The sequence below is a fragment of the Glossina fuscipes genome, unplaced genomic scaffold (genome assembly GCF_014805625.2).
Source record: "Glossina fuscipes isolate IAEA_lab_2018 unplaced genomic scaffold, Yale_Gfus_2 28, whole genome shotgun sequence".
NCBI lineage: Eukaryota > Metazoa > Arthropoda > Insecta > Diptera > Glossinidae > Glossina > Glossina fuscipes.
The window spans coordinates 3,218,153-3,232,212 of record NW_023998423.1 but is presented as its reverse complement, the minus strand read 5'-3'; the positions used below and the strand labels follow the sequence as shown (position 1 = coordinate 3,232,212).

The 14,060-nt window shown below is 37.0% G+C and overlaps 2 protein-coding genes across 2 annotated transcripts in view; both read right to left on the bottom strand.

The window, feature by feature from the left end:
• Nucleotides 1-5,335, bottom strand: part of LOC119636483 (histone-lysine N-methyltransferase 2C) — a 7,027-nt gene extending 1,692 nt beyond the window's left edge. The window contains exons 1-9 of the mRNA XM_038031842.1: nt 5,122-5,335; nt 4,029-4,902; nt 3,819-3,941; nt 3,582-3,751; nt 3,325-3,515; nt 1,797-3,271; nt 485-1,143; nt 336-409; nt 22-260 (exon numbers count right to left, since the gene is read on the bottom strand). Of these exons, the coding sequence (XP_037887770.1) occupies nt 22-260; nt 336-409; nt 485-1,143; nt 1,797-3,271; nt 3,325-3,515; nt 3,582-3,751; nt 3,819-3,941; nt 4,029-4,665 (3,568 nt within the window). The 5' untranslated portion in view covers nt 4,666-4,902; nt 5,122-5,335. The remainder of the gene's footprint in view (nt 1-21; nt 261-335; nt 410-484; nt 1,144-1,796; nt 3,272-3,324; nt 3,516-3,581; nt 3,752-3,818; nt 3,942-4,028; nt 4,903-5,121) is intronic.
• Nucleotides 5,336-7,693: 2,358 nt separating this feature from the next.
• Nucleotides 7,694-14,060, bottom strand: part of LOC119636287 (carboxylesterase 5A) — a 6,840-nt gene continuing 473 nt past the window's right edge. The window contains exons 2-3 of the mRNA XM_038031590.1: nt 9,256-9,514; nt 7,694-9,111 (exon numbers count right to left, since the gene is read on the bottom strand). Coding sequence (XP_037887518.1) covers nt 7,694-9,111; nt 9,256-9,514 — 1,677 coding nt within the window. The remainder of the gene's footprint in view (nt 9,112-9,255; nt 9,515-14,060) is intronic.

Sequence of the window (14,060 nt, the reverse complement as noted above, 5' to 3'; positions counted from 1 at the left end):
GTTGTTGTTGCTGCTGCTGCTGCTGCTGCTGTTGCTGATAATGATGTTGGCGTTGTTGTTGCTGTTGCTGTTGCTGCTGCAACTGTTGATCTTTAATTGAAATTTTGATTTGTTGCTGCTGCTGCTGCTGCTGCTGGGGCTGCTGCTGTTGCTGTTGACTAATTGTCGATGTACTCGGCATAAACGTTGCTATTGCCTCCTTACTCTGCGGCATTTGTTGCATGCTACCAGCACCGACACCAGCTTGAATTTCATTTTGTCTGCAATAATGGGAAGTTTAAAATTTCAACAATTGTCGACATTTTTTTTGCATTTATATCCATATATATATTTACCCTGGCTCCGTTTTAATTGTGGTGATTGCAGTAAGTTCATTTTGTTGCTGCATAATGTAATTGTCGTTTGAAAACTTGAATGGGAATTTTAAATATGTATTTATTTATGCAAGACTTCTTGGTTCTACTTGAACGAAATATTTATTTACCTTTGGGTTTTCCAAACTGCCAATAGTGTTGCTTACCACGTTTTCTACGTTCTTTGAAATTTGCATAGAGTCTTCCAATAGTGTGCTGCTCCCGACCAATGTTCTACGCACAATATTTTCGGTTTTGATATTAATCCCAAGTGGCTTGGATGATTCACTCTGAACTTTTTGCTTTATGTTATCTTGGTGCATTTTTGTTTCTTTAATGGGTTGATTATCTAAAGGCAATTGCAGTTGCTCCTTTGGTTGGGATTGTTCATTAAAATCTTCTCGATCTTTAAAATTGCTTAGTATTGCATTTTCCGAGGAATCCGATTCCTCGAAATCGGCACATGATTCTTTATTATCCAATAAGTTTTTGCCAAAGAAAGCCTCTTGTAAATACGCCGGATATGATTCGCTCAACTTGGACTTTAATTTTTTCCGTATGATCTTTTTTTTCTTTTCAACCTCGGTTAGCAAGACATTTTCACCTTGAACAGCATATTGTTCATCGTTTTCTTTACGAAAGCCACGCATGCGTACATTAAAACCGCCAATGCCAAGCTTTTGCAAGTTACGTTGCCTCTTCTTACGTAAAATATTCAATCCCTCCTCATTCGTCGATATTGAAAATCCCTCAGGTTGACTACCGTCCTCGCCAAACCACACCATGCCGTCTTTTAAGAAAAAGATTTTAAGAGCGTTATACAAAAATATGCCCAAAATGTATCCACTCACTCCACACGTTATACCTCGCAACTTTACGAATTGTGCACAGTAAAGTATAACGTGGATGACTTGGATGACTTTTGATGCTGGGTATTAATATAAAATTCGTATAAAATTTTGCTTGCATTTATCGCTCTTAAGTGCAAGTCGTACGTTCTACACGCAATTAATGATTTTTTTTTCTTTAGTTTTTAGGTTTTTTTTTTTCGTCCACAGTTGATTCTTCAATTTCAATTATTCGATAGCATTTGCAGTTACACTTTGTGTTAAATATACTGAAAAAATTTTCCCTCTCCGAGCGTGTTTGCACTATGTAATTGACCTTGAAAACTAACTATGCTAAGTTTCTCATTCCCATTTATCTCACGTAACGATTTCCCTACAACTACTCCGTTATTTAGAACTCTATTTATGACACATATGCGAACCGCGAGAACCGCTTAACTCTAGTGAAATTTGCTTTAAAGATGTAAGCTTTCAAGGATCGTATATTCATACACTTCCATTATTATTCCCTAAATTTTAGTGCTTAGAGCATGTATAGCTCACCAAGTGGTGATAACATTAAATTGGGGATAATGGATAACTTATTAATGCATACCTTTGTAGGTTGGTGTAGTAATTTTTTCGATTGGTGTTGACTTGCCATCTCCTCCAGCATCACCTGGAGTGGGTGTGCTGTTCCCGGCAGCTGCGTCTGCAGCATTTAAGGCGGCTAAATCTCGTTGAGCAGCTGCATCTGTACGCACTTTACGTTTCCTCTTAATCTCTGTCGTCAAAGAGCGTATCATATTAAGACCATGTTCGCTTACGCAGACGCCGTCCAACCAAAATGTGTTATCCGTAGACTCAAATGTATCGGCAATTGGGTGGGCAGAAGTGTTGCTGCTTGTAGCATTACCCTCAGACACACCTGCACAGTCTTTGTTCTGACTGTTTAAATTTTGCGTGCCTTTCACTGCCCCAATATCACTCAAAAGTATTTTCGTTGGTATGCTTTTTGCGGAATTATTTTTAGATCGGCACACCATGCAGTGATATTCAATTTCATTAAACAACTTCGCTTCTTCTTCGTTTTTAATAGAGTCGCACTGACAATGGAGCCATCGTTCGCAACTGGCGCACTGAATAATTAAATCATTTTCATTATATGCCTGAGAGCAAGCAAAGCAGTTTACTTGGCTAGCACAAGGGCCGCATTCCAAGAACCCGTTGAACCAAGAGGAATTTTTTCCTGGAGAATTACGACCGCATTTCTGGCATATTGCACACCATTTACACTTCCAATTACCATTCGGGACAGCATCTAGAGGTGGACTCATGCAGTATATATGATAAGAAATGTCACATTCGTCGCACAATATCAGACGTCCTTCGTCGTTCTTCTGCCCACACCCTTCGCATACCGTGCAGTCGAGGCAACGCCAACCTTTTTGTAACATTGTCTTAGAGACGGTGACGTTGGCGCAATGTGGATGATAGCACTGACCACATTGCACACATGCTATTAGACATGCTTCGTGATCTGTGCCTAGAGAACCACACATTACGCAAACATCTTGCATCAATATAAATTTGTCCTTCGCCGAGCAAAGGATCATTTTTTTTTCAAGGGCAACATCTTCTTCAGAACCTTGACTGCTATTCAGGTCACTTCCGTTAGTGACAGAAGAGGAATTTGTTATCAAAAATTGTCGCCCCTTACCACGTGCACTCCTTTTACGATTGATCTGACTCATTAAGCCGCTCTTCCCCACCAACAATTTACTCATTTTACCTCCGCGCCCGAAGTCTTTAAGACCTATTCGTTTTTTAGATATCTTTAATGGATCCACAAGATGTCCAAATTCGGTATTATCTTTGTCATAAAATTCCCATTCTAAATCACGTCCAAAACTGTCAGTTGACTGTAACAGAGGATCTATAGCGCTATTAGAACTGGATCCCAATAAATGTTTACCATTCAATGTTATCATCTTGCACGATGGACAAACGTAATCATAATCGGGATTTGTTTCTTTTTTTAGATGATAAATAGCCAAATCCGCCTCATCGTCGCAAGTGCTATGAACAAACCTACGAGAAATTTAACTATTACATTAGATCGTTTTGAATGCTGCATGTTGTACTTGTTGCAATTACTGCATTTCACCATTTCCTTATGCGAAGCTGCACGATAAGCCTTGTGGCAAATAGGGCAAGAAAATCCTTTGTTGCGCTGTTGATAGCAAGAATCGCATATGGTGTAATGACAATGCCAACGTGAAGAAGCACCCGCACCCGGTGTACGAGCACCGCAATCGCTGCATACTCGACAACGCTGCAAATGCATTTTTAAATATTTATTAATACACTAGATCTTTGTTCCAACAACCGTCATACGTACATTGCATTTCCAACCATACTTCGGCACGGACGATATAATCGGCCTTAAACAAGTTGTATGATATATTTTTTGGCATTGTTCGCATTTTACTGAACGACCGTCGTTGTTCTCTGTTTGTCGACATATCAAGCATTTGCAACACTGTGTACAATTCCAACCTGACCGTGAATCTATTACAAATCGGAAGAGCGAACGATTAAGAGTATGAAGGAATGAAAGGTTTAATGCGAACAGAACCTGGAAAATTTGCGAGGCCAATACAGGTGGTGTGATAATGGGCCCCGCAAGTGCAGCACATCAATAACTTTGATATATCGCCTAATGTCGAGCATTGACGACATTCAATGTTTGCATCAATCGCTAGAGAAATGTTTTTCAAATCCAAGTGAAAGTTATAAAGATTTATAAAATAATGACTTTAAGTTGGAATAGCTACCGTACACTTACATATGTAGGGCACTTGGCTAATGTGTTCAGAACAAAACACCGAAAAAGATTCAATAATTAGGAAACAGCTTGCTGCAGCGGCACAGGGCAAATGAAAATTTGTGGTGCAACTCATACGACAACCAATGCTTGCTCCATATCTTTGACAATATGAGCATTTCCGGGTTAGGCTTTTCGCAATCATTTCCTCGACATTAGGAACGAAATCCTCTTCAATACGTTTCAATTGTACCGACCACATCACGCACATGCTATGCATATAGATAAATGTTCCATCGTCTAAGAGATTGCTCCATGAAGGCACTTCATCATGACCAATGTTGTCGAGCTCATTTACCAATTCGTTGTTAATGGTAACCTTTTGTTTTGTCAAATTCTTTTTACGTCCACTTGTATCTGCTGGCTCTTCGATTTCATCATTCAAATCTTTCACATTTTCGGATGATGTTGTAAAAATTGTTTTAAATGTTTCAGCATTTACGGTGATTTTTAATAAGTCACCTTGACCCAAAGAGCTTCGTTCGCATAGGTTGCATAAGCAGCACATCTTCCCTGGGTATTTTTCAGTGAAATATGGCAATTCATCGAAATGAACGCCAGTCGTCGCTGGCTTATTATTCTCATCAGGCATGCCCATGCTCGTAGCGTCACTTAAAGAAGAGTTCGGCAGATCTTTGGAAAGCTTTTTTTTTGGTTGAAATTTGCTATTAGGTCCCCTATATAATAGCAATGGATTTTCTTTGCGGGGACGCCCCGGTCCCCGTTTTGAATAGCTGGCGAATAGCTTTGTTTCAAAACCTGTTCGCACACCCGGTTGATTAAAACTATTGAAAGGTGAGCTAAGCAATGTCGAGGTGGAGTTGGTAGTATTGCACTGTTTGAGTATGATATTAATATTATTGGTTTGTGTAAGGTCTTCATTTAACAATGATGGATTTGGAGACCCTGCATCCCCCAATTCAGATGTGGGCGCTATATATATATGTATAATACATAATGAATGAATGAATATGCGTGACTTGGATGAGCATGCGTGGAGATGACTAGCACAAGATACAGTTCCGCAGGACTTCGTTAACATAGAACCACTTACCCGATGATTGTTGGTAACTGGAATTAGTCAGTTCATACTCGTCAATATCCAAATCCAAGCCAATGTCTGCGTCCATATCATACACTCACTCGTCTTATTCTTATAAATTATAGCATCCTTAATACCGCTTTTATAACATTGAAAAAAGTATATAAAATATATTACAACAATAATTAGAAGATATATTCTGAAAAATATTAACAAAATAATAAAAAAAAAAAAAAAACGTAAATATATGAATATGACAACACGCTTTTTTGTTAGAGTTGCCAACAGCAAGCAGCTCTGCTTAACATTCCATTTCACTTAATACATCAAACTTTAACAATCCGAACTTTTTCAAACTTTAGCTAACCTCGACTTTTTCAAACTTTAATAATCTGGACTTGTGGTGAAACATTTACACAAAGTGTTCTCATACATACATCTTTCGAATTTGGCTATTTCGAAACATTTATTGTTAAAGATATGAAAGATTCAAAGGTTTGTAATTCATTATTGCCACTAATACACAAGGCATTTTGCAACTATTTCACCAACAAATGAAATAATTTTTTGTGTATCTGTGTGTTTTCATTGGATCTACTTTCCTTGTTTTAAATTAACATCATGAAAAGTTTGATCTTTCTAAGGAAAGTGCTGAGGGCTGAGATATTCAAAATGTTGTTCATCATCAACTGTATCATCTTTCCGAGTTGTTTGCTGAAACGACAACTGGTCCCATGCGATCAGTTTAAGTGAAACATTACATTTTCACTATAAAATTAAAATATAATTTTTACAAATTACTAAAATTAATTCAATAATATTCGCACTCTTTATAAGTTATTTGAATTAAACAACAAATAACAATGAATTTACAATAATTCATGAAGTAAAACTTAGTAAATCAATTTTAAAATTATTATTTTGAATTAATTGATTCGCTTGGTCGACTTTAAACAAGTGCTGGTAAGCATTAGGTAAAAGTCAAAAATTGGTAATACATTTTGACTTAGCGCAACTAATGCTTCCTACACAGGTCTAACAATAAGGACTTTATTATGGTTATTTTTTTCAGCTGTGGACCGCAGTGCTGAACACCGACAAGTTTGTCAGTTGGAGTAGCTCATTATACACTATATTTAGCCGATCTTCCATGCGGAGATATAATATAATCACACTATACAAATAAGAAGACTATAGTGGGACGTGGCCCACCACTAGTTCGTCTATTATATAGTTGTTCATATAAAAATTATTCAAAATAAAGGTCTATTTGGTGAATGGTCGAAAAAGTGGGCCGCAAACTAGGGGAAACCGATGTTGTGCTCATATCTGTCAGGGATTGGCGTGAAGTGGAGAGATAGTGTTTTGAGTGTCTATCCTTTAGCACGTTTAGCTCCACAATTTATTTGGACCAAAGAAATAAATTCTAGAGCTAAAAGCAGGATAAGCGCTAACAAACAATACTAACGGCTCTTCTTTCTTTAAGAGGTAGACTAGGTAGCCCAGTCGCTTCCATAAAGTCAAAGTCATTTGATTGGAATTAAGTTCTTCAAATACTTTAAAGATGGCCATAAGGTTGGATGCTTCCATGGCCATGGGATAGAATGTTCGAATATTCAAAAGGTTTTCGGCCACATTCGCAGATCGGAAGAGTGGAATTCTTAAGATGTGTTACATTGGTGTGCAACATTCGCCCAAAAGCCTTGATCTTGATTTCTCCGACTTTGACGGGACGCAAATGAATAGTGAGGTTAGGATTAACATGCGAGTAAAGTGGAAGGTAGTACTGTCAATTTACTCTTCAAATATTTTTTCTTAATACATTTTTGAAGGCCAAAGTTTTCGATCGTGTCGTCGGCAATTATAGGTGCGGAAGTTCCGGATTTGCCCGCTAATTCTACCCACTCATAATTGGATATCAAAAGAATTGTCATTTTGCCTGCATAAGTGACAATGGGACACCTCACCTTGTTAATGGCGTTTCAGTTCAAATTTAGGAAGTTACGGATAGCCTTTGTGATGATGAGTTAAGTTTTGCAAGGGTAAAGCCTCCAGAATAGCTCTAGCGTCCGTTGTAAATGTTGACGAACTTTCATGCAGAATGTGAGATTAGGTTGTACTTGTCCTGTGCCGTTTACTACAGTATAGCCAGATGGCAGGCAATTACTCTTCTTCTATTGTGAGTCAGGAAACTAACAACAGATGAGTCAACTCATTGAGCTGAGCAAAAGCGAATCATCTCTTAGAACAAACGTGAGCACAAAGAGTAGGCCAACCATTACATTCCATTAGTTCTCTGAAGACGAGATTTGATACCCATTCTGTACTGTCCGTAGTACGGGAAATTTGACAAATGCCCACAGTGGTTTAATCCCGGATTTTCGGGCGACGTTCAGGGGAGTAGTTGTTTCTCTTTCGCAACATCTACACAGGAGTCAATTGAGGATTGGTATCACTTGAAATAAGCTTTCCTAACATCCTTGCCGAGCATTGAAATTATAAAACATGGATTTCTCAATTTGTAAATAATTTATTCTTTTATTGGAACTTCCTACTCGTAACAATTGTGAAAAAGAGTAATTTTTCAAAATACATAAACCATTAGTGAAAACGTTAGTAAAATGAAACCGTTGAGATTTTCTAGTTTATTGTTCTTGTTTTGGGAAGCACAACATTCGATGGCGAAATCCAATAGTTTTGGGTAATATTCGTTCCAAAAGTTAATTTTGTAATTTTCCGTTACCGATTTCAAATTGAAATCCTCATTAATTACTAGATATGTTTGATTCGTTTGACTGAAAGCGTTCCATTTTAGATATATGTTGAAAGCGGTCGGATTGGAGGCTTTGGCGAAATTCGCCCATAACGTCATTACAATATCGGAGATCTTCTTGTCGGTTGAATTCCAACGATTGATAAACATGTTATTATTCATGTACGGAACTCCCCATATGAAAATTTGATCGAAATATTTCGGTACACTAATCCATCGAGGTAAATTGTAAAATTCCGTTTTAGGTCGAATATTGAAGTAATAAACAAAAACATCTTCGTCAGCGTTTAGGTAATTGGCTAAAAGGAAGAGCGGTGACAAATACATGCGGTCCGTGTGAAAGCTGACGAAATTGCTGAGCACCTGATTTGAGCTTAAGCCTTCTTCATTCTTATATAACAAATTAATCGAATCGATAACAATGTGCAGATTCGAACACCATAGGTCGCTCTGATTGAATTTTTGTATATCCTCGGAGGCGATCTTTGATGCGAAACCTTCGAAATCTGTCGACGACATTTTATTATCATCCGTATTTATATTGTCCAATATCTGAAGAACATCTTCCATATCTGTAATGCCAATTATAACGGGAACTTTATGATAATTTCCACTTTTAAATAAGGCCACCGGATAATCTTCTATGAAACCTTTCGATGTATTACTAAAGCCATGATCGATTATAGGACCCCACTCCACATCGGGTATGTTATCCATTAAGATTTTGGCATCGACACGCTTCAGACACTTGATTAACATTGAAGTGGGCTTATGATTACAGCCGAATATGTCGGCTATTTGATCCAAAGCATTGATATAAAAATCGAAGGTCTTAACCGTGTTTTCAGTTAAGGGATTACCCGACATAAGGATAACTTTATGGAAAGCATTTCTCGACCAATCGCCTGCAGTTAAATGCAAGCCTGCGCTGATAGCTCCCGCCTCATGGCCGATAATAGTTATTTGTTTTGCGTCGCCACCAAAGTGAGCAATATTCTTGCGAATCCAAAGCAAAGCGGCCGATTGATCCATTAAGCCGAAATTCCCAGGCGCTTCGTTGTCGCCGGTTGTGAAAAATCCCATAATACTTAAGCGATACGCTACAGTCACAACGATCACTTTCTGCTTGAAAACCATTTGAAATGGATCGATATCTGTGGCACTACCAGTAGAGTAATCGCCGCCATGAAACCAAACCATTACGGCATAGCCCAGTATGCCTGGTGATCCTGTATAAACATAACAATAATAGGCATAAAAATAAATTCTTATTACGTGAACTATTTATGTATTGTAGAAAGACTTCTTCTTCTTCTTCTTCTTCTTCTTATTATTATTATTATTACTATTATTACTATTATTCTTCTACTAACCATCCGGTATAAATATATTCAAATATAGACACTCCTCATCGAAGACAACGTGAGACACGTCTCGTTGATTGTTATTCGAACTCATCAACAACTCTTGTATATGAATGGTTTGCTTGTCGGTCTCTTTGCTTAATTTTTGCCAACATTTTGGACCGTAAGCGCTCGCATTGTAAACGATATTCCACTTGTTCATTTTGATTTCAGGCGGCGAGAAACGTGGAGCCTTTGCGTATTGTATACCGAGGTAGGCTTTTAAATTCTGCGTGCGAAACATTTTCAAATATGTACCGATTAAAACGCCTTGATTTGGCAAATGCACCGTCGGTGCCTCGAGACAGCAACCGAGTCGCGAGTAAAAGCCGTAAATAAGCAAAGCTTTAATTGTATAATTAAAAAAGATAATTTGAAAATTTAACGACGTCAATGCTGCCTTTAAAGCTGCTGCTAATGCTCTTGCTGTTAACATTTTAAGATGTGCTGAATAACTAACGGTATTTAGGCTAAAGGCACTAAAGGACTGAACACACATTGTATGCATGCGGGTGCAAGAACTTCATGATTTCGTTGTCATGGTAATGAAAAATGTCCAAAAAAAAAAAAAAAAAAAAAATTCGTTGCCTGGCACCCAACCCCCCCCCCCCCACCCAAAAACATCATAAAAGCTCTATACATATATATATACGTACTCAGGGTTTTGGTTGCACGTTCGTGTACATATACAAAAAAAAGTATTTATGTCCTTGATACATATATTGTTATTATATGTAAACATGAAATGCACGCAATTTTGACTCTAAGGTACTATTATTATTATTATTATTATTGTTGTGACTAACGATAGAATAATTTCTTAAAGAAATTTTAAGAAATGTACTAAAACACACACATTAAAATATTATTGAAAATAAAAAAAAAAAATTACTTAAATATTTGAGCACAATTTTCATGTAATGCACAAAGCATGCATGGACAATAAAGTAAATATTGATATGTATGTATGTGCGTGTCATACTATGTGTGTGTGTGTGTGTATAATTATGTATAATTGATAACCGCCATTAAACTTATTCTGATAGACAATCTAAAGCTGGCAATTAACACGCATCCTCTTTGCACCTATTTTGTGTTTACTCTCACTTTTCAAAAAAAAAGCAAAACAAAATTCCATTAACCGTGACTTGAGTTTGTTCAGTACATATTTAATAACATATAAAGAAAGATAGGCAAATAGATAGATAGGATGGATAGACGGACGGACGGATAGATGGATGGATGGATGGATGGATGGATGCACGTACAAACCACTTGTTACTCACATAGCACAAGCAACGCACACATAGACACACATAAAAGCATGATTATGTTCATTAATAGATCTATAGGAACATATTAAGTATATTAAATATATTGAAGTTGAAAAACACACACATGCATACACCCGCCCATATATATATACGTTTAAATATACATGTAACTTATTGATTGTGTGTGTGTGTGTGTGTGCGTGTGTGTATGTCTTCCATTTTTCTTAATTTTAAAGGCATCAACTCCAATGTGCTTAATGCATATAAGTATATGTATGCATGTATGTATACGTATGCATACGTATAAACATTATAAAAATATTGAAAAATTATGCCGTTCTGCTTGACAGATCGCCATCTCACATCTGAAGCTTAGACTTCATATGTACGAAACTCTTCAACTTAATTAGTTGGATTCGAGTGCTCTTCAGATCAAAAACGAAAAAAACTTTTTTTTTCACATCATCTTCTCGCATTATCAAGATGAGTGCCTTGAAGTTTATATTAACACTAACATTTTTTAAATATGGTAAAAGTTTTCATTAAAGCCAGTTAACCAAATCTTTAAAAATTGTATTTTTTCAAGAAAAATGTTGTTCATGAAAAGATTTTTCTTAACTGAGTTTTTTTTTTTCGTTTTTTGTTTTTTTAGCATCCGATAAATTGCTCAAAGTGAATGGAATTCAAAATTTCCGCGTCGCTCGATTTGATACTAGTGTATGTAAAAACCAAAAAAAAGTTGAACATTAAGTTAAATTTAATTTTAACATAATTTTTGCATTTAATTTTCAAGTTAACTGAACAATTTTTAAAACAATTTGTGTGATTATAAACAAGTACGAAAGCTATAGTGGAGCACGGCCCGCCATTAAATAAATAAATACCCTACGGTTACCTACGATTGTCCATATGTCCGCATTATATGGGAATTGATCAAAACATTGGTTCGATCAGAACGATTTTCAATAGCAGTCAAGTTTGAGCCAAAGCACGTCAATGCACCCAATTTCATCAAACTGTCAAATTGCCGCCTATGGGTTGAACATAGATTTACATGGGCAAACATTAAACGGACGGACGGACGGATTGACTGACAGACATATTTCTTCAAAATATCTCAAGAATTATGGTCTGTAGGGTGAACACAAGAGAACAAGAAGGACGGACGCCTTGACCTCACCTTGTCGGTATAATGAAGCGTACAAAAATACTGTATCATAAAAAATTCAGATAACTCAGCCAAATAGTTTCACAAACTCAATCAATAAGAATATGGCGAAAGCGGGAACAAGACGAAACAATAGGGATATACTCGCTCGATTAACCCGATCTCAAGTTAGTGTATTGGGTATTGAGTCAACGTTTGTCGTCATAACACACATCACTCGTGGCAAGGGCAGATTCAATTTTTACGTAATGCAATCTCCGAAAGGACTTGAGATTTCGATCCATTTCCCGAATCTTTCCAGCATCGTTGTTCGCCGTAAGAATACATTAAGTAAGCGTGTGCTTGGGAACTATTGTCCTTCTGATTTATTTTATGATTAGACATGTCTGTCCTTCTGTCTCTCTGACGTCTGTTAGGGTATTATTGTGTGCAAGCTACAGATTCCAACCCATTAACGTTTACGCATTCGCATAATTAAGCATAACGATGGAAATGGATTGATTCGGATCATTTGTACGAGAACTCTTCAAGTACTTCATATAACGCTTTGCTTTAAAGATGTCGTTACGTGAAAAACTTTGCCCTTTTTTAACATTTCTTAGCAAAAATTGTAGTACAAAAGAGTACCTTGGCGTACTAAGTGAATGTGATAAATTTGAACAGGATGGATCTTTCATATAAACCCTCTTACGTTCTAAGCTCTTACCTAGGTACGTAAATATGAAACCGGAATTTTCGCATTGAAAATACACACGTATTTATTCGACGGTAATTATAAACAATAACTTAATCGTAATAACAACCCATTGTTGTCTATACATATTTTTGCCCGTTTAACAACTCGTGGATGATATGGTCTGGAAAATTTATGCCTTTTGCCGCGAACCTTGCTTCGAGTCGCCACCAATGCGTAAATTCCATTTTCAGGTTTACTTACCTGCTGTGCGGCAATAAGGTATAATTTTTAGTATTTTAGATAAAAATTAACACTTACTATATAGTAACTTCAGGTATAAATTTATTGAGGCAAATTTGAACTATGTAAGCCTATTTTTTGGATCCCTATACAAAGATTTCCATTAGGTATTAGCTTTTTTTGTACGGCAAAAATGTGTAACTTTTGGCACTTTATGATCAAAATGAGTGTATTGGGCAAAGTGCTGTCAGGTATTTAATAGGCGGCCCGACTGAAACAATTGGGTTTTAACTTGCTTGTTCTTTATACTCATTACCGCAGGATGAGCAAGCTTCAGAATCCCGACAAAGTATATATATTTTTGATCAACATCAAATTCTGAATCGATTTAGGTGTATCCGTCTGCCCATCTTTCCACTGGTCCCTCCGTCCGTCTGTGTAATGTCTGTTCTAAACATTCTCCGGGCCAAAAACTAAAACTATCGATGACCAATTTTGCAGAAACATTGGAAGCTCTTGCGTGTTAGCTGGTAATGAACATGGGCCAAATTGGTCGAAGGTCGAAAAATTGTTTTTTTTTGCTCGTTACTCATAAACTAAGCGGGTAAATGTACAAAAATTGGAAAGCATTTTCTATGGGCGATGTTGTAGTACGTGTACAAAACTGGGAAAAATTGGCCACGCCTATCCAATATTATAGTGTATGAAAATGTAATTTTTTTTCCAAACTCTTTATAACGCGCAGAAACAAGCTTCCCTCCAAGAAGCAAAGTCCCATAAAGTATGTAAATTCTTGTCCAGTTTCAAATTGCGAATGTACTCAAGCGTCATCTGTTCGACAGTTCAGCTCTCCATCTGCCCAACTATGTAGTGTCTGCGGTAAACATGCTCCCGTTAGCGAAGATGAAGCTATTGCCTACAAATTTCCAAAAGAATTTGCAAGTGATGTAAACTTTTCAAAGTACACGCCTACAATACGCACAGGCCAGTGCAACAAAAAGTGCGAGCAGATTTTTTTGCTTAGTATTCATGAAGCGCAACACTTACACCATATTAATTTCCACTTTTATTCTGAAAATAGAAAAACTCAGCCCAATTTATCGCAATCTCCCAATGTTATGAAGCATGAAATTTTAGACATAGTTACGACAACGACAGTGAGTGCAATTTGGCAATATGCCAAATGCATTCTTAGACTGCCGAGGTGTATACAGTGATGTAAGAAGAAGGTTGCAGGCCTAAACTAAGACTGCTTTGGAGGAAGATATGTACACTTTGGATATTAGTGACCAATAAAGCTACACCGATTTACGATCGACTTTTTGGCACCTATCATCTTCTTATAGGAGCGCTTGTGGGTACATCACCTTTACACCTTAATTTAGTTTCTTGTAACAAATCTCGTAAATTTAAATAT